The sequence below is a fragment of the Anastrepha obliqua genome, chromosome 1, assembly GCF_027943255.1.
Source record: "Anastrepha obliqua isolate idAnaObli1 chromosome 1, idAnaObli1_1.0, whole genome shotgun sequence".
In the NCBI taxonomy this organism is placed as follows: domain Eukaryota; kingdom Metazoa; phylum Arthropoda; class Insecta; order Diptera; family Tephritidae; genus Anastrepha; species Anastrepha obliqua.
In genome coordinates, this window is record NC_072892.1 from 69567836 (window position 1) to 69589654 (window position 21819).

At 35.5% G+C, this 21819-nt stretch overlaps 1 protein-coding gene across 2 annotated transcripts in view; it reads right to left on the reverse strand.

Moving 5' to 3' along the window:
• Positions 1 to 12766: 12766 nt before the first annotated feature.
• The window catches only part of LOC129235333 (uncharacterized), a 65557-nt gene continuing 56504 nt past the window's right edge, over positions 12767 to 21819 (reverse strand). The window contains exon 2 of one of the 2 annotated variants that reach the window (XM_054869111.1): positions 12767 to 13384. In XM_054869111.1, the coding sequence (XP_054725086.1) occupies positions 12767 to 13192 (426 nt within the window). In that variant the 5' untranslated portion in view covers positions 13193 to 13384. Of the gene's footprint in view, positions 13465 to 21819 lie in introns of both variants that reach the window. The other variant, XM_054869110.1, reaches the window with a different exon arrangement.

Genomic DNA, 21819 nt, shown 5'->3' on the forward strand with positions numbered 1-21819 from the left:
TCTTGTGCACCATACGACAGCGTTACGCGCTCAAGGTTAGAGGTGACCAGTGTGTGGCAGGTTGTTAAAAGCAAAGATGATCAATGCGGGTACTGTAGAAGCGACAGAAATTAGATTATATTTCTCGACTATTAAACCTTTTACTTATCTACATATGTTCATATTTATGGATGTGTGTATGACTGTCTATATGGCTGATGTGCTAAACAGAATTGCAGCGGACAGCGGGTACCCGTAAATTAGAATACATTTAATCGAATGAAATTACACAGAACTGCAGCAGGGACGGTTTCCTCTCCGTCCGTTACTTTTGTGGCGTTTCTATTTTCTACGCTGGGTTGAAGGCTCAGGATTGGTTTTTCGATCACTTGATAAAAGAAACCCCGCAAAATGTCAATAATTTAGAAAAAAGTTTTTTTTTTTAGAAAAATGAGATTAAACAAATTGCTTCACAAATATAGCAACCGAAAATATTTCACTACAAAATTAATTTCATTGTAACCACAAAATGTCAGTTGAGAACTGACCCCTAGCAATGGTGTTTACCGTAATTGTATTTAACCGACCGAATTTTCCGAATGGGTTTGTTCCGTGACTACCTTTCGAAATTCAGAGTACGTTGGTTCGAATCTCCGCGAAACACCAAAATGAAGAAAAAGTTTTTTCTAGTAGCGGCGAGCCTCTGAGTGTATTTCTGCCATGAAAAAGCTCCTCATAAAAATATTTGCCGTTCGGAGTCAGCTTTCAATAGTCACATCGCACACAGGGCGAACCTGCTCTCGTCAAACCAAGTATGCAGCATGACGCTTATCGTACAGCAGAGTCGTGAAATATTCTGTATGCTTGTAGTTTGGTTTTGATTTTTATGTATTTGGCATTCAAAAGGAATATTTTTCTTTTGGAATAATCTTATTTGAAAAGTCTAAAGGCGTTTGTCTGCAATTAAAAATTTTTCTATGAACCTTTCTCAAAAATGTTGTAATTTACCAAATTTTGCTTATAATAATCTACAGATAGTAACGTTTAACAAAAATGTTTCCCCAGTGGTTTATAATATAGGATAATATAGGAGTTAAAAAGGCGACGGATAGTTTTTATCACAGTTAAGATTTTTTTGTTTTGTCGGGACAACTGGCAAGTTCAACACTCAGACACAAATAGGTCCATTGTGCCGCACTCGGATTCCCTTTTAATTTTCTTTAAATCTACCCGACCTCCGAAGAAATCTGAGTAGATCTTGTGGTCGCTTCTTAACACATCAGTGCCAAAGACCTCAAGCCTAATTCGAGGGAGCGCTGGGCAGACGCACAGGAAGTGATCCACCGTCTCATCCTCCTCTTCACAAGCAGGGCAGAGTGCTTCGCTAACAGAAAGTGGCCCGTCATCAGTCCATCCAGCTGTCTGCAGTCCATTCTGCTTAATGGCAGGAGGATTTGCGACAGCCGGTCGGACAAGACAGATAACATCAGTTTAGTCCATCTGCAGCCTCTCTTAGCCTGCCGAGCTCACTTGTGGGTTGTAGGAACCTATTTGCTAACCGTGGCGTTGATGGGCCAAAGAAGTTGGCCTCAGAGCCCATCCTAGCTAAGGAGGCAGAGGTCTCGTTTCCCACGATACCCACGTGTCCCGAAACCCATTTTAGCATCAAGCTATTATGTTTACCGACATAGTTCAGCCTGGATTTAAAGGACTCGACTATCCCTGATGTGGTTGGGGACTGCTTAAGACCGTAAGATACTACGTTTCCTACGGAGTAGAATTGAGAAATCCACATCTTCTTGTACTCCGTCCACCACACCAAAATCTCAAAAAGAATGCTACTAGCCTTAGCGTAATCATAATACTCTCCTCCGGGCATGCGCACATGTTAGTATTTTTTTTTTTGAGTAACCTGCTTCACAAATTCTAGAAGCTCCTTAAAAGAATTTTAAGACATCCTGTAAAATGTCTGAAATTGTAATCATCCTCTTGTAAATCCCTCGAAGCAATAAATAACTGCTGTTTGAGTTATTCCTAATGTACAGATGCCCCCAATGCCTCCTTTTTCTTTTATTTCACCTCCCATGGAGAAGATAATACAATAAAATAAATTCCTCTTCATCGCTCGACATATTTACAACTCGTACTTGGACGATAGCTAGTTGCATTGTGTGCGGACAAGCAAGCGTATCGTCAACGTCGCTACATTAAAAAATAATGTAATGCCGCTGACGATACGATCCGTGTGCTAAGGCCCTTAGCGATTTCATCTTAAATTGCTCAACACTATTTATGCTCATAATGCTCTTATTGTCCGCACGCTAAGAGAATTCAATGAGATCTCGGTTCAATTCCGCTTGACTTCTCGTTGTCAAATAATGAAATTTATGAATTTTGAAACTCCTATAAACATAAAATCGTTCTCAGGCAAAAAAAATATGCTCGTAGAAATACAGACTATTTGGTTAAGGATGATTAAGTTTTAATTCTTCAAACGGCATCTATAAGATAGTGGCAGATGATGGATCTATGTATATTTTATGTGAATGATTAACTCGGTTTTATTCCTATCTAATTAAAATTTTAAATCACATTCACATTACTATAAGCTCAAAACGTCTTCTAAGAGATAAAACCTAATTAATGTTGATTATAACAAAATTAGCACTTTAAGAGCTCGGAAGCATCTATGGTTGTTCCACCATAACAAAAACTGCTATTGACAGTGAGAGTACTACAAACCTAGAGTCACTTTTTTGATAATCCAATATGTACTATGCCTCTAAATCATTCATAGGGAGTTGCTCTACATCACCGTTAGGGATTCATCTGTAACTGTATCTTATAATGACATTAAACTAATAAATAATAGGCTAATGATGGCTCATGCGTCCTCCTCTATTCGCTTTCTAAAACGGATCACCTAACATCATTTAATATTCAACTCGGCATCTAAGTGCTCGCACTATATTGAAATTGAAGGAACAGCCATAAGAAAGGATGCGGGTGTTACATTTGTTCCTAGATACCATAAACTGCCTTCTCCGGTTACGTTCCGTCACTCACTTGCTGCCGACCCTTTTCGCCCACGTGTGCCACTCAGCTATAAAGCTAAAATATATTCATAAATCTTCTTCTCTCTTTTATTGAACCACTTAAAAAAGAAGAAGCTCAATAAGCCCAACACTAAACCAGTTCTCCCATCAATCTGCGGACGTGCATTGAGCGCATGTTTTACGTTTTTGCTTCGTCGAACTGCTGGTTGCCCCATATGGAAGCTGTAGAGATTACGCGTGGATCTCTATGCCGCAGCGCGCACTCATACTCGTACGTATGTGCATAAGTAGGTTTGCCTGCGCACGCCTCGAAGTGGCTCCCGCATGCATTTTAATGCAACAACGATTACGTCAAATATGTGTAACTATATATGTAAGTACATGAGCCGCAAACATCGGCGCAAAGAGGAGGAAGAAAAAGCGGGAAAAATAGAAAAAGAAAACAAATGACAATAACAATAAAAAATACGCGCCTCAATGCGATATCAAGGTTACGAATCGCATATAAAAATGCGCATATATATTTATACATACATATTTGTATGTATAGGTATGTATTTAATGTGGATATATATAAACTACTCCATGTATGCCTGTAAGGGCCTCAAGGCCAGCAAAAACAATTGCAAAAACAATAATGAATGCAGCGACAGTTGAAGCAAAAAGAGTGGAAACAAGTGCATTGGCATTGAGTTCGGTTCAGATGCACCTATCAGTAGGCCTGTACAGTGTACACTGTTTGTACGTATGTATATAGGTATGTGTATGGACAGGAATTCCAAAAAGACTGATGGTTTATATATGCATATGTATGTATGAATATTTTAGGGTGTAGATACACTGTACATGTGGAATGCCAATGTAAATATTTTTGTGTTAAGCCACCGAACTGATATGCCGAGCTAAGTCGTGCATTTTAAGAGAATTTTGATTTAACGGAAAACACAGGTCTGAAATGCTGCTGCTTATATGTAGCACATAAATTTGTTCTATATACTCGTATAATATTAGACTTATATATAAGCATGGATAGATTACAAATATACTATAGACTTCGAACCGATTTCGATGTATATCCAGCCCATCTGCAGGGTTTTATTCAAAGCATTCAATGCTTCTGTTGGTTTTATCGTTGTAACAAAATATGTTATTGGCCATCGTTTTTTACTTTCTCAACTTTTTTATACAAGGTGGCACAAAATTAATCACCCTAACGGAAATTTTATAATTTTCGCAAATGGGGTCGTACGACAATCCTATTTGGCCCTTGTGAAGTAGACACCTACAGTATACAAACATAAAGACTTGATTCAAAAACAAAATTGGATGATTAATTTCGCGCCACCTTGTGCAATATTTGTTACTTGGCTAGACGCGACCTAGAGATTACGTGGAAATTTTAATGCACAGTTGGACCTGGTTAGTTCTAATGTACTTATTGCTCTTGCCCAAACAATTTTTACTTAATAAGACATTTTTTTAGGAATTATGTTTTGAGATTCGTGCAAGAAGAATTTTTCATAGAGTTGCCACAAAAATTAAGATAGTTAAATTTATACTCAAGTAAAAATTGTAAAAATTTTGGAAAACAGACTGAAATGAGACTGAATCAAAAATATGTAAAACCACTTTATCAAACTCTAAAAACATTAAACTAAAGATAATCGTAAAAAAATATTCAAACTACTACAAACAAAAACTACTTCCATTTTTTATGTTTAACTTCGGACTGTTCGGCCGTTAGAGCAACTAATACCACTGATCGACAAAAAGGAACTTTTAATTTGTCACATGCACTTTTAAAAAAGTACCGAAGTACTTTTAACTTTATTTTCACGCTATAGGTTAGAAAATAGGTACAACAAATATTTGGCGCCCATATTATTTTTACAACAGGAAAGAATCTGAAACTTTACTCAAACTGCAACTTGAAGATATGTTTTTTAAAACTAAAAATTTTGATTGGAGTATTTGACTTGAGGCTAGTCTCTTGTAAGCGACCTGCTTGCAATTAGTCAAAGATTACTACAGGTAGATTTCTGTGGCATATAGCCATGCTGAAATATTGAAATTGAAGAGTTAACCTCATTAAAAATTTTTGATTTGAGAGCAAACGTTGTGTCATCATACTTCTTACACACTTCCTCTAACTTAAGACCAAACATTTTTCTTTTCTTAATGTTTTTAATTATGGGTTTTTCAGAGTCGTCAACAAATTTTTTTGCTAATGATTTATTATAATTATGTCTTAGTTAAGAAAAGCGATTGCTAAAAGTCCTCTTCTCTTGACGGTAGTTGTGAATGAAAACCTATTTTCCCTCAACAACTGATAATTTTAATTCACATGGTCAAGGCCGCAAAGATATTCTTAAGATAAAAAGGCGTTTTGGTTGTAAGCTGTCATTTGTTTTATTTAATAATGTGCATGACCATCATTCCTTAAAATTACTTCAAAAAATCGATTTGGAATAGAGTCATAAAGTGATTTAGGGCATTTAAAGAAATCGTGGGCCAGCCGCCTTAACCGCATGAATTAATAAAATTGTTTCTTCAAATTATTTTCCATTCCCACATTTCTTTCATTCACGCATGTTGTTATGCGGATTTTCTAGAAAAGTCAATAAATTATATATATTCGGCAGTATATCTTTTCGGTGCAGTTCCATGGCTTCGAAAACTGGTTTTGGCCTTTTCTCCGAATTAACATTGCAAATTATTATTCCTAGTCCAAAGTATCACTTGTTGGCAACAGAAACTCTCCATTGGATTTATACATATATGTGTATATACATGTACAATATACCTCAAGGCTCGAAATATTATCGCGAAAAAATTGTAGGCAAACGCGTTTATCCTTATTACGAATAAAGGAATAGAAAGATGGTATACTGGTGCTTGGTTGTTTCTATTTAAATAAAGCCATTAATTTCAGCTTGCTTTCACATCGTTGGTGTAAAAATATGAAGGTAAACTGCATAATGGACATGTTTTCCTCGGCTCTATTTAACAATTTTTGGGGTATAAGTCTTATAATTGACTGTATATTTTGATTTTTTTTTTTTGTATTTTGATTGCGCGCATGGCATACGCAAAAGATCCAGTCGCTGAACTCATTGCTGTTATAGGAAATGAGCTGGATTGCCATCCTTGAATAATTTTTTTTTTCGTTTTGCCATTTCACAACCCAAATCCATCATTTAATAACAATCAATTATTATAGTTTTGCCTCTGTTAAAGTACCTATGAAATACTTTTCAAAGGAAACGAGTATTATTATTTGAGTAATTAAAGCGACAATTGCTAAAAACATACACCAGAAATATGCGTAAAATAACAGCCACGAAAAGGGTCAGTAACCGACCGCAATTACCAAAAACAAAATAACAACTTTCTGCAATCCATTGTGACCGCTAAAAGCCCACCAGCCAACTAAACGGCCAACAATAAGTCAACAGATTGTCGGTTATGCGTGCCATGGGGTAACAATGGTCAACGCCACCATGTCGCTGGTCGCATAATACTCACATGCACACACCAATATGCGTACATAGCGCATTTGAATGTGCATATAAATGTAAGAGGCCAAGAGAGTAAGAGGGCAATCGGTCGATTGTTTACCTCACGCAATTAAAGCTAAATCGCTGCTGTCCGCGCGTTGAAGGCGACGGTGCCGCGGCCAACAAAGAGCCGAAAGCGCAGATTTTAATTAATCGTCATAATGAATCACAAGCACTTCAGTGGTTGACAACAAAGCAAAGCATATCATAAAAAATAAAATGAAAGCAGCAAAAGCAAAAAGCGCTAAGCCCAAAGCCTTGTTTAAACAAAAGTACAACAATTTCAAATGGTTGCATCCTTGCACTTGATGAACGACCGGAAATGTGTTTCTTGTTGATATTTAATTTTTGTATTTTTATATCCACGCACTGGTGCCCAAGGGTATTTTAGTTTTGTTCACATAACAGTTGTATGTAACATCACAGAAGAATCGAGATATTTGTATTCTATATAGAAATATGTACTCGTATACTAAATTTTTCATAATGATGAGAGGAGTAGATTTAATCATGTTTGATTGCCCATCCGTCCGTCCATGCGCTCGATACCTCGAACAAAAATTAATATATTTAAATTAAACTTAGTACAAATATATTACTCTTTGTTCTAAGGGGCTTAATATTGAAAATGAGCGAACTCAGTTAATTTGTTATAAGTGAAGCAACATTGCTCAAATTTGGTGGAAATAATGAATCCATGGAAAGAAATACGACGTAAGTAAAACATTGGTCCTCACCTCCCAGAGATTCAACAAAAATATTATTCAGATCGGATAAAACCACGCCCACTTTTTATGTGTTAAGTCTAATTTACATTCATAAATTATCATTCAATGTTAGAAGCTATAACTCTTTTTTTTATTCCAAAAACTAGCAGCCAACACTAAACACATTTTACTAAAATGTGTGCGGGCTTATATAGTTTGATCTGGGCAGATTTTAATTAATTATTATTATTTTTTATTAAAAGATCAACCAAAGAGGAGCTCAGTAGTAAAAAGCTAAGGCTACAGAACTTTAACTGGCACCAAACTATACGGCTACGCCAAAAAATGCCTTCACTAGGACTGTATAATATTAAAATATTTAAAAGACTCATAAACTCTCTTGTGGACTGGACTTAACTGAAAATTATCACAGAAAATCTAGGCAAACTCGGAATTTGGTATACCGACTCCAGTCGGTTCTGCGACTAATACATCATCTTATGTGCTTCTCGGATGCGATGTCATATCAAGAGGAAGAATTAAGAATCAGCCCAACCCAAAGCCCTTCTGGGTTTGGTACGTGAAAAACTGGGTCTGAATGAAGTATTTTGAAGAATAGAGGGCACAAAAATCTTAAGGTTGGTGCAAACTTCTATCAAAATATATATATCCATCAAATATGGTAGAGACTCCTTTTAAAATGGCTTTTGTTAAAAAAGTGGAGAGTAAAACTCGGGAATCTATTAAATCGAGAAGCTTTTATTATTTTTTATTCGCAATTCAATTACGAATTGACTTAAATTAATAAAGAATTAAAATATGATATTTTTCAATTACCTAATATAAAATATGGCAGCCGTGCGCGTTAACACAACTACAGCCAATTGGCAAACAAATTATGAAAAGAAAGTATGTCTGGACCGGCCACAACTTACGCAACCTGTGAGCGAAGTAGCACATGCCACTTTGGAACAGAATCCGTAAAGAATAAATAGGGGTCGACCGAAAGCAACATGGAGAAGGACAGCCAACAGTGAGACGAGCAAATCATTCAGCGAACTAAGAACTTTAGCACTCGATAGAAATAGTTGGAAATCTTTTGTGACTAGACTAAGTTCCTAAATATGTATATGTCTATATTTTTTCAATTACGTAAAAATAAATGATTTTAAGTTGTCAATAGTTAACATTTGATAACATTACTATTTAAGTAAAAACCCGTCAGAAAAATATTACATTAAGGAAACCGCCTAAGTATAAAATTATGCTTTCTAGGAAATGTTTTGTATAAACAATCTGAACAATGGAAAAATTCTAAGCAAAGCGGTCTCATCAATTAAGTTTTTTGATTGTCCGTTGAGTACAACTTAACTTTAAATTGTTGCACTTCGACATATTTCTCATTCTTAGCTAAACTATGAAAATAATTTATCGGTTGTGCTAACCCGGCATGAATTTTTGGACGGAAGTTCTGGTAACTGGTGAGGTAGTTTTCCACTCCCTAGCACCGCCAAAAAGCAGAACTTACGCCTTTCGGGCATCAATAATGCTTCAAGTGTTCAAGAAACACCACGTGAAGATCAGAAAGTGACTGTTTGGGCCAGTATTTGCTCAGACCCCATCCCTGGGCCATACTTCTCCAGTGCTGGTAAGCCAGTCCATAGCGATCGATATCGAAAGATATTAGCATACTTCCTAATTTTATTTAATTAAATTCTTTTTAGAAAAGTTTTCTGAAAAAACTTTGATATCAAAAAGTATATTAATATACAAATATTTACAAATGTATAATGCTTACATACATACTTAGGAAAAAAGTATTGTATTTTCCATTCATGAGTTAAAAAAAAATTTATAAATTGTGTAAAAACCGCATAGACTTACAAATGTTGACTCCGCTAGAACCCTCTCGCGAATTAATCTAGAAAAACTTATACACACAATGATTTTTACTTATATACAGTTCGTATAATTGGAAAGTAGTTCATGACTAGTCCATAATGAAGAAGAAACCGATTAAAACGTGCTTGTGGTAGAGTGCACATTAGTGAAGAGGTGTTACGAAGACATACTAGTAATTTTGTTTTCTATTCAAAATACTTTAGGGATTTAAAAATGTCAAATGTATCCTTTGGTGCTAAAAGTGCTTCTGTGTATTTACAAATTAAGCAAAAGTTCCCTAAAAACATAAAATAATTTGTGAAACGTGTTTTACAGTATTGCCTCGATTTGCGTGCTTGAAGTGCTCGGAATATTTCTTTTTAACTAGTGAATATAAGAATATTTGTTTACTTGGATTATTTTTTCAGTATTCAATTTATAAATTAATTTGTCATGTAACAATTTTATCGAGGAAATACTTAAAAAAGAAACACAAGCAAACTGGTTTTTTAGTTTATTTTCGAAAATCCATTTTCAACCATTTGCATTGTTTTAACACAACCAAAAGCAACTCAGGGAAACCTGAAAAACATTCGGGTGCTAATAAATATATTGAGGGAGAGGCTCGGCCTAAGGAAGGCAAACGAGGACGACCTACTAAAAATGGGGATCGTGTTATTATTATTGTTTTCAAGGTATAAACTAGTCACCTCGGTGCCGTCCTGTAACACTTTTTAAGATTTTTTTGTTTTAGTTTAAATTTCTCTAAACTGCGGTGTTATGAGAATCAGCCAGAAATGATCTGCATACTGTCAAAAAAGTACCGTGAATTGTTCAATAAAACGCAAAATAATTGTTTGATCATCAAAACTTATTTTGTCGCATTCAAAATAGGCTCCATTCGAAGCAATCATCAAAGCACCTTTTCAACGCGTTTGAAGAGATCTTCTTCAGCTCCTTCAGCGAATTCTCCTTAATGGCCTCTATTGGATCAAAGCGGCATCCGCGGAGTGACAATTTAAGTTTTGGGAAAAGGAAAAAGTCATAGGGCGCTAAATCCGGTGAATACGGTGGTTGTTTGATGGTATTTGTCGACTTTTTGGTCAAAAAAGTATTTACAATATGAGCCTTGTGAGACGGTGTGTTATCATGATTCAAGATCCATGAGTTTTTTTCCACCACATTTCCTACGCACATTCTCTCTTAAACGTTGCATAAATTCCAAATAATATTCTTTATTTACCGTAGAACCATTTGGAACGAATTCCGAGTGCACAACACCATGAGAATCAAAGGAAACGAGTAGAATCCCTTTCACTCTTGACCGACTTTGATGTGGTTTTTTGGGTTTCACACTCGAGCAGCCATGCGTCTCATACCCAATTGAAAGCGTAAAATGCTGCGAATTGATTCGTGAGACACGCTAAGTTCACGAACTACCTTTCAGTAACTTAAATGATGGTTTTCCAGCACCATTTCCTTGACTTTGAGGACGTTTTCATCCGTTGAAGACGTTGATGTGCGACCAGATGGGATCGAATTCCAAATCTTCCACGACTTCTCAGCCCTCTGCAAAAACCTTTTACCACTCGTAGACCCGCGCTTTTGATAAGGCACACTCGCCATACGCTCACTGCAACATTTCCAATGATTCGGGACACGAAATCCCGTTCAAAACACAAAATTTAAGACAAACTATTTGTGCGATATTTTTATCCATAATTAAATGCCAAAAACAAGAAAATTGACAGATCACACTCAAACTCTGCGACACAATAGCGGACAGTTGTACCAGCATTCAAGCAAAAAAAATTTAGACATATGTGTAACGCGCCCTTTTTAAATGAACAATTCCCGATAGTTTTTTGCCGGAATGTAGACCCTTAGAACAAATACGACTTGCCATATGTGAGTAGAAACCAATTTTTAGCCTACCAAACATTAGTTGGAGTTGGTATATATTCTCATAGACAAATCTGTACGTCTTCCTAATTTTTACAGTGTCTTCCGGAAGTACAGGCAATTGGCGAAGTTTGTAAGTTACTAATCGCAGATTTCTCTTTTAAGAGCAATATCGCTATTCTTTCGGATAGCCAAGCTGCAATCCAGGTACTTGATTCAGCTACGACAATCTCTATGGTGGTAGAATAAAGTAGGAATAGCCTTGCCGCCTTGAGTGAAAACCATAACGTTACCTTAATCTGAGTACCAGGGCATCGGAACATTGAAGATAACGAAAAAGCAGATGAACTGGCAAGAGGGGGATCTGTTATGAATAACGTTCTTGCAGAATCAGTATTCACACCACTGAGTGCACTCAAGAATACAATTTCCTCAAAGTACCTCCGAATCGCGGATTGCAGATGGAGAGACCAAACGAAATGCAAAATAAGCAAAAGGTTATGGCCCACCTACAACCTCAAACAATCGTCAACGTTGACACACATGAAACGACGGGGCGCATAGAGACTCACGGCAGTCATAACGGGCTTTTGGTATGTTGGGGAACCAGCAGCCAAAATGGGCATCCCTAACAACACTGCCACAGTTGTAAACAACCAGAGAGAAAGGAAGTGATTTTCCATTGCCTCTGTGAATTCCCTGCCTTATGGGAAGAGAGAATGTCAAGCCATAGTAAACCACTGTTCGAGCGTCTCAAACAACTGACTGGCTTAGACGTCAACAACCTAATAAGGTTCTTCAACTGCACAGTTATTTACAGCATTACTAGACTGAATAGTAGTAAGCGGACTTGATAGTAATTCTGTAAATAACCATTAAACAAGTTAGTAGCGAGGAAGTGGCCAAAAAAATATTGCGGAAGCGCTAGTTGGATTCCGGATGAATCACCAATTGATTTCTTCGTCCAAGTGTGCCCACCTTTGACCTAACCTTTAACCTTTAACATACCCTAATGACTCAGAAAACTATTGTAGAGAGCGGCTCTTACAGGAAAGAACTTGGTAAAATTCATGGCTGTACTCTTTCAACTTGCTATTTCACAAGCCATTTGAGAGGTGCAGAGATGTCTTAGGCGAATGAAGTGATAAGCAAAAACTGCAACTTGTTAGAGCAACGGGCTTACACAGGATTTTATAGACAAAAATACTAGGAATTGCTATTAATTCCTATTGTATGTAAGAGCAGCTTGCTTGTATTTCCTTTTCGAAAAAAAAAAACGAAAAATAAAAAATATAATATTTATAAAATAAAATATTTACATATTACTTCTTGCAAAATAATATAGATTTCAATTTACCAAAATATACGCATGAACTACAAAACTTTTAATTAAAATCCAATTTTAAAATTGTCACTACTTTGCACTAAATACTCACGCCCATACATATGCAAATGCATAGATAAGTATGTAAGTTGATATGTATGCGCGTAGTTAACTGGAAAATGCGCTAATCGCCGTAAATAAATATTTTATCAAATTTCTCTTTTACTTTAAACAATTCAAAAGCTAACAGTTAATTCGATTTGAAATTGAATTAATCAAAAGAAAAGTCTTTCAATAAATTTACGCAAAGAAATAAATAATATGAAAAAGAAATTGAAATGCAAACACTTGAAAGCCAACTTACTGCCATGAGAAGCTGCCGGTGATGCCGTCTTTGAGGCGGTCGCGCAACGAACGCTGTCTGCTCGGTCCGGGGCCGGTGAGTGGCGGCAGTGTGGCATTCTCGCCGTTGCCATCGTCGATGGCGGTGCTAATGTTCGTGGCGGAGCTGGACATGGGCGCGCCGCCCGCAGTCGTCACAGCAGCAGCAACACCACCATCGCTGCCAGCGCCAGCGCCACCACTACTGCCCACACTAGCAACGTTAGCGCCAAGCGATTGTTGCTGTTGTTGTAGTTGCTCCACATGCTCCATTATGGGCGGCTGCTGTTGCGAATTCGTTGCTGCTTGTTGCAAAGTATGCGACTGTTGGTTTTGCTGTTGTTGTTGCAGATATTGGTTATGACGCCGTCGTATGCTGTGGCGAGGTGAGTTTTCACGCGACATTTTGTTCAATTTTTAGAATATATTGGTTATTAAAGGATGTGTATTTGGGGTGTGGGAAGTTCTTATTTGTTTGAATTATTTTATTGAATTTAAAGTACGCAGAATGCAATGCGCCAATAAATTTACGAGCGATTACGATTTGTTGATATTTGTTTGTTTTGTATAGTTTTTAATGAAAGATCAATTTGCTCACTAAGTTTTTCTTATGGTAGAGCAATAAAAATCGTAGCCAAAAAAAGCAACACATTCAAGCATTAGTGGTGGTCTATATACTATATAAGTGTAAAATATATATTTTGTATTAATTTGAAAATTTTTTGCAAACATTTTTTTAAGCATTTCACATTTGGATGCACATTCAATTTAAGAAAAATGTTTTAGAAATAGGTTGGAAGATTTTAATGAGAAAAAAAATATCAAAAAGATGTAAAGGCATAAAATAGAGGAAATATTATTGTTAATGTAATAGTGTAAAAAAAATATAAAAATGTTTTGTTTTGATATCGAGTAAGTTGTTCTTCAAATGATTTTTTTAAGTGCTGCGTTTTGTAGTACCAATATGGAATACTTAGGGTTTACCTCATTTCTCAGTAATAGATTCAAACATACTCACATGTCTACCTCTTCTAGTTCTTTAAATATGAATGATAAAATAATTTCAAAAATTATTATTACAACTGAATACCTAAACAAATAATTTTAGAAAAATTTCGCAGAGGCAAGTCATAAAACAGAACGAAATAATAAATAAATGTAGATACAACAAAGCTTTGCAATAATTCAAAAATTTAAATGGATTTTTATACGGTTTCCTGAATGCAGCTCACTTCAACGCACCTAGCATGGACGACTCCAAGGTCAAGAGCGAACAAGGGAAACTCAGAGTAGCCTTATGGTCTAAAAAATTGAAAAGGAAGCGATGAAGATAGTCTATCCGAAATCGTTTATCAAGCCATTGTGTGGTGTATGAAAATATCCTCCAGTTTGGGCGAACGAATTTTACTCATTCTCATGATATCGGAACCCAAAATTCGTAGCCTTGCTCTTGCAAAGGCAGGGCACTCACAGAAAAAATGCCAAATGCCTGTAAGCAAGACAGGCAAATGGTGGCCATATGCTGACCCCATAGGTTGTGTCTTGTAATGATACCGGCCATCAACCGAATGTCTTTTCTTCCAAATTTTAGGAGAAAGTTCGGCAATTTTCTGTTCCGGCTTGTCACAAAACAATTTGAAGTTCTGCAGCGTTCAAGACCGGTCCATCGCTCTTTATGTAAATTGAATACATAATCGATGATCCAATTTATGATTCTCGCAGAACTGATTCCGATTATTGACTCTGGTCCCTGTGGGGTAACCGCTGATCCGCAGTTGGACAATTCATCGGCGGTTTCATTTCATTTGGGGAATGGGGACCTAGTAAGCAATTTCACAGGATCTGTTAGTGTAGCTTGAATACTCGCATAACCACCAAGTGCTTCTTGAAAGTGAAGTCGAAGAGTGGGTAATGAGACTTTTTTACCAAAAGGAAAAAACTAAAATCGCTGATATATCTAATTAAAGAATAAAATACATTGAACTCATAAATATGACTACCATCAACTACTTACTATGTGATCCGATTCTTTAGATGGATGACGTCAAAGATTACTTATTCTGTGTTCGTCCCTTTTGTTAAACTAAGAGGGCGTTTTTTCCAAGAAAAAGTGCGGAAAAGGAAGAACATGTCAAGAGATTTTCCATATTTAGTAAGTTTAGCATATGATGGTCATGTAGAAATTCAACGACTACGTACCAATTAAGCGTATTATTGGTGGTTTTATGAAGGAGTCTGGAAAGTTTGAAGGGCACAAACAAGCCCTCCATTTGCCCCTATTTCTTATCCCTATATTTTTTATCTAAGGGAAAAGAATGTAAAGCAATAACACTTCCTCCCGATCAGATGTTGTGCACTGCCCTATTAGCCCATATGCGAAATCCCTGCAGCACCTTTCAAATGGAGGCCTTTGCCATAGTGAATACTGCTTTTTCCATCTGGCAGTACAGTTCTGGTTAAGGAAGTCACTATCTTTGCTGATAGTAAGATTGAACTGGCGACAATAGGATCCAAAGTAACAAAATCCATATTGAAAGAAATTACCTGCGTCAATAATGAGATTACCCTTTAAATGCTGAACGAAATGTAAAGCATTTGAGATGGCCAGGCATAACTCGCATATGAAATTAACTGAGGAAAATCGACACATAAACAAGTGAACACATAAAATATTTCCTATGGGCCAAATGTGATGGCTGTGATGCTTCAGTATCGTTGCTTTTCTCCTATACGCACTTCAATAATAGTTTTAACAGATATATGTTTAATGGGTGGGCGTATTTCAACAAATTCCTGACGAAATTATTTGAAACAATTTTTGAAACTTTCTTAGTAAATGTCCGTGCCCAAACTTTCTAGGAAACTCTTTTTGGATATTAACAAGTTCGACAGACAAGCTATAAAATGGTATTGAATATTGATTTTTGCATTTTACATACAAATTCTAATTTCAGCATTAACAAAGTATAATCTTCCCTAACCATTTAAAAAAAAAAATATTTTTTTGATTTTTTTAAATAATGCTCATACTAAGTTTTTTGAGGCAATCAGATATTCAGCAAATTTATAGTAAGTATAATATAATATAAGCCAAAAATCTTAAAACTAAGAATATAGAAAAGATTACATGAAAAAGAAGTTAAAGCATTCACAGAGTAAAAATTTCAGCTTAAATTCAATTTAAATAATAAATGAATGGTATTAGTGAAACAGTGTATACTTTCAGTTATTGTAATTCTAAAATAGTCAAAAAGTTTAGGTTCATAAGGAAATATAAGATTCCAGTAACATACGGATTTTTTTTTATTGGACTGGGTGCTTTGAAGAAATTACCTTTCAAGCTTAACTGACGGAACAGCAAATATCCAAGCGGCTTAATAAGCTCGGTGGGAATAGTGAGGTGTTAAATTTAGGGGCTTAAATTTATCCGCTATAATCTTAAGATCCCTTAAAAAGCAACTTAAGTTATCGCCTTTAGAGCGACTGTTACCGGAAAACGCATCGGAATACGATCTTAGTCTGAGACCTTTCTATTTTATTTTGCTGGACGGGCTTGAGTGTATTTCCGCATTTGCCGCTTGTTATAAATATACAATACATTTTTTTTATGTCAAAAAATCAATCAAACGCTTTGTTCACTGACATAAGAAGTATCTAGACGTTATCTAAACGTAGATAACCTAATGTAATTCAGAAGTTTAGGCTCTGTCAGAATTTTCCTAAAAGGCTGGGTTCAGATCCTCTCTATTGTGCCAGATCCTTTCTATTGTACCTTAATAGATATATTAGGTTAAATTAAGTTGTAACTATGAAGTGACGGCGATGGACTATGCTGGCATTACTAAACCTTTAACTTTGTTCATTGCTATACTACATGGATCCTTTACCTATTCGATCCAAGTGTGGAATTTAAGAAGTTGCCGTCTAAGATTATCAAAATGTTCAGAGCCCAAGAATATCTGACTACTCCTCCAGAGTGACGAGCATTCGTAAAGCATGTGCCTTGAGGGTTCTCGCTCTTTCTCGATTCTGCACCTTCTAAAAAAGGTGTTATGGCCACAGGAGAGAGCTCTCCTAGAGAGCTCTCATATCTCATCTTGGTCACTTATATTGATTGTGTTTCAAGTACTTAGGAGCGTGAGTAGAAACCTTTCCAAGCCGGAAGTGGAGTGCGTCTTGCAATTTCATAAGCTGCTCATTGCGGGTATGTTTCTATGCCCCCGGCACACATAATAGGTGATATAGATGAATAGATCATTGGCCATACTATGCATTATGAAATCTACGTCAGTTTGTTGAGCTTGTGAGTTGTTAGTGGAAAAACTAAATTCATTCAGAGTTACTCGATCCCTGGAAGACTTAATCGAAGACGCTAATCTTATTAGCCTCAATTTAGCTTGAGAGCCATTATAATGGTCTGGTTGACGAAACGTCTTCTTTATTCCTCCGTGTTCTGAACATCCCCTCCAACTCGTATAAAACCGAGGGGTATAATTTGTCGGATATTTCCTCAACCCATATCTTCTTTTATTTCTTCTTTGTGTCTCCTATTAAAATTTTGCGTTGGGAGTCTGGTAAGAACTTTCCGGTATTGTGCAAAGAACTCCACTATTGCAGAGCAACTCTTTTCGTTTTTTTTTTTTTTTGGGTGAATATGGCTTATTCTTTTCTTAGTGTTGAAAACACAGCCTTTGCGGGAAGACTTTTCATAGCCTTTCGAGGGGCAACCGAGCTGAATATCTTTAAAATGTTGGCTTAATTTTTGCAAAAACGACTTATAATTTATCCCATTTACACATTAATATATTTATATAAATACAATTTTCAAAGATATTCAAGTACAAAGTAATACTGTTTCACTAATTTCACTTAATTTTTAATCTAAATTTAGCACATATGAAAAAATTTTTAAAAATATATATATACCATATATGTATAGATTTATATGCAAATATAAATAAAATTAAAATTGTACATACATTCCGATTTTATAAACAATAAAAAAATATTTAATATAAAATTCTAGCACTTAAATTAGTAAAAGATATAAATAAATAAAATAAAAGTACAAGTAAGTCATAAAGGAGACGCACATTTTATGATATATTCTTAGTTGAGGCTTCTAGCACCGATTCGGCTGCATGCAGGCATTTTTAATCCGCAACATAGATACAAGTAAATCACATTCCACATCTATGGGTGTTGACTAGTGGACCAGTGGCTGAAGTTTGGGGAAGGATGCTAGGCTCCAGCACGGCTTGCAATAGCGGTTTTAGGCACATTTAGAGCAGACTAACATATTTCTATATATTTACATATGTAGGTACATACATATATACGGATTTATTTCATAAGCATTTGGCTATTTATATTTACACGCTAGTAATTCATTTAAAGGTTTTAAAGTAAGCTTACTAACATTCAATTTGGTTCACTAACTTTATTCATTTATATGCAATCTTTTGATCTCTAAGAACTATTAAAAATAATGTGGCACATTTTAGTTTCATTGAAGTCTGCGCTAGGTATAAACAATTTTTTTAGCTCAGCTTTGCATTAAAAAACTAAAGTGCATTGCCTTTGGAAGAGTTATGATATGATTAGGTGTACGAGTATGTGTGCTGTCTTATTTGCATGTGTGTGTGATGTATTTTCAGAACACTTTTCAAATAAAATTTACTGTCTGCAACGAACCTGAAATGAGAAAAGAAATGGAAATGGAATTAATATTATAGATATTTCTGAAAAAAAAGCTTAAATGTATTTTATATTTAAAGCTGAATAATTTTTTAATTAACAGCATAGTGCAACAATATAAAATGAATTCTTAATCCCTGGGGTCTCATAGTATTTTTCTGAAAGGCTATGGATAATCAGAAGATACGTATTTTACCAAGTATTTGTAACTTGAGCATTTGAAATGATAACACACAACGGAAATAAAATGGCTTAAATATTGCCATAAATCATTTGTTAAGCGCGCTGTATGGTAAGTTGAGCGATCTAAGTTGCAACCAAATGTCGTCGATGTACAGCAGATAATTTTTTGGAAACAAAAATTCCGTCAGCATGACTTTTTTTCAAAGTAAATTTTCACAATTTCGAAGTGTTGTTCTGGCGTTAAATGATTCATGATGACTTTCCAAACCTTACCGAACAGAAATGTCAACACAGTTTGCCATTTCTCAGCTGTGAAACCATAGTTAGCGATATCGATATGTGCACGCACCTAAATTTTTATTTTATTTTACTTAAAATTCTGAGATATAATGGCAAAAAAACTTTGCTGAAATCATTCACAATTTTTTTAAATATTTATGAATCTTATTTAAAAAATTTGCTTATGTCTTTACCTTTAATTCGAGCTATAGAACCTTTTCTGTAAAAACTGCAAAAATATTGGATCAACATCGTGTAATTAGTAAGTAACTGACTCTACCGAATTTTTCGCAGTCAGCAAGTTGAAAATAATTACAGTTCTTTATAAACGAAACTAATTTTGCTTTTATAAAGAAATAATAAATAAGTCGAGTTCAAAAAAGGCTGTATTATGCATTATTTGAAATTTTACAAAACTTATTTAAAAACAATGTTTGTGTGATAGAATGTTAATGGTTTTTTTTAGTTATTATTTTCTTTTATACAAAAATAAATGTCACTGGTCTACCAAAAAAAATTGCATGTGCAAGAAAACAAGTGCCGTTAAATGCGATTCTTACCACCGAAACGTCTACCTTTTGCTTTATTTATGGTGATAGAAAAGGCTACCTTTGCAGGAATAAGTTTAGGAAATCAATAACATTCAAATATTTGAAAAACAGTTAGTATTTTAAAATTAAATCAGGCTAAACTTTTTGGACAAAGCTTTAATATAGCAGATCATGCAGTTATGTCACTCAGAGGTATCTGAGGAAACGTATTTTCTGTAATTATTGCAACTTATGTAGGTCAGATGTATACATAAAAAATGTGTATAGTTGGCAACCCTTTTCAAAATTTTACTTCTAAATTAAAGTGCTCACGGGCATTTAAAGGCTTCCAGCTCTCATTTAATGATGTACTAGGGGGCCTTTCGGCCTTCTATATTATTAAAAAGCTGAGCTACATCGTTAGCCCAACCATTAACAATACTCTTTAATAAATCGCTGGCTTCTGATGAGTTTTAACATAAATGGAAAACAAATTTTATCATACCGATAGATAAATCTGAAAGCAAGTCGAATGCCCAAAATCATTGCCTCATCTACAAAATCTTTAGTATACCTAAACTCTTTGAAAAACTAGTTCATGACTTGATTATCTTTCAAATTTTTTATCTCATATCGCGCTATCTGCATGGCTTTGTTAAGGGTAGATCTACTGTTACGAATTTAGGTTTATTAGCAAATTTTGTCTCAAAACAATTTGAAACAGGCCAACAATGCAATGTCATATTCACCGTGTTTTCGATAGAGTCAGCCATAGCATCTTACTTAAGAACTTACTAATATCACTGATAGAACTCAATTCGTTCGTATAAACAATATAAAATCTAATTCCATCAAAGCTACTTCAGATGTAGTTCAAGGTAGCCATCTCGGCCACTATTGTTTTTAATCTTTGTTAATGATATTGCAGACGTTTTTCTGACATCACGTTGTCTGATGTATGGTGATGACTTGAAAATTTACAATCGTGTAGAAGACGCAGCTGACTACATTAGACTTGAAGAGAAATTAACAAGATTGGAAGCTTAGTGTGATGGAAACTGCTTACTTATTTATACGGGTAAACTCCAACACTTGTCCTTCAATAGACGCAAAGTTGCAATTGCTTTCGATTACAAGTTGGTCACTACCACCCTCACAAAAAGTTATCAAAAGAGAGACTTGGGGATCATATTTACATCGAAAATGTCGTTTTATAAACATATGGACTTAATGGTTGTTATATCAATGCGTTGAATTAAAAATTTTTTGTTTTGTATGATCATCGCTATTAAATTTTGTATCATCTGTTTCCAAGGGCCAACGTAAGTCACCTAACATTGCAGCTAAGTTTTCCCCAAGAAACTCAATCATGGTAAATACTTTGGACAAACGTATAGTATGTAATAAATATAGTATTTTTAATATAGATTTAATTATCGTATAACTGAAAATAACTACATTCGTCGATATAGTAAAAGCTAGGCTCACCAATGTACGCAATCCTCTTGAATCCTTATGCAAACATCTGCTGTCGTCCTGTATGGAAAATTTCATGTAAACTGTGAAAGAGTGAGATTTAATGCCTGTTTTTGCTTTGTTAAGCATAAAACGTTCAACGGACTTCAGAAACTCTCCAAAACTTCAGATCTTATTTAAGCCCGCCTCCCACTTGCGGGAAAGGCTTTTTACACAAATTTACTCATGGTATAAATTTATTACTGAACCCATACGCTAACTTCAGTGTCATCTACACTGATGGCTCATAATAGAATCAAAAAGCTTAAATCAATTACTACTACATTCTCGAATAGTCAGACAGCACTCAGCGATTGAATGCAGAAAAGTTCTAAAACACTTTGGCACTAAATATACAACATACATAGTGTGGGTGTCATGGCATAGAAATATTTCAGGAAACATTTAATAGACGAGTTGCGGAGGAAAATAACCCCCCTATCTTACATCAGTACCTCTCATAACTCAGACGCATCGTTAAATTCTAGCTAGTGTAAAATCTAGCTTTCAAAAGATGATCGGTGGATTGCACAATGAATTTGGATTGAAATCGGTGGATTGATTTTACCACCTTATTCATGACAAATCTGGTGCTAAATTCACCAGAAAAAATATAGCTATTTTATTCACTTAGAGATCCCTCTACTTTGCCAAATGACCGGAATTATCACTGATCACCACCTTACGGTGACTTGTTCCACTAGAATAGACCCACTTACAACGACTTTTGCCGCAGTTCTCATCAGAACGAATAACAAACGCCAAACAAGTCTCAATAATGGTAACGTGGGTCTCAGGGAAACGTAAGCCACGATAGTTAGTCCTACA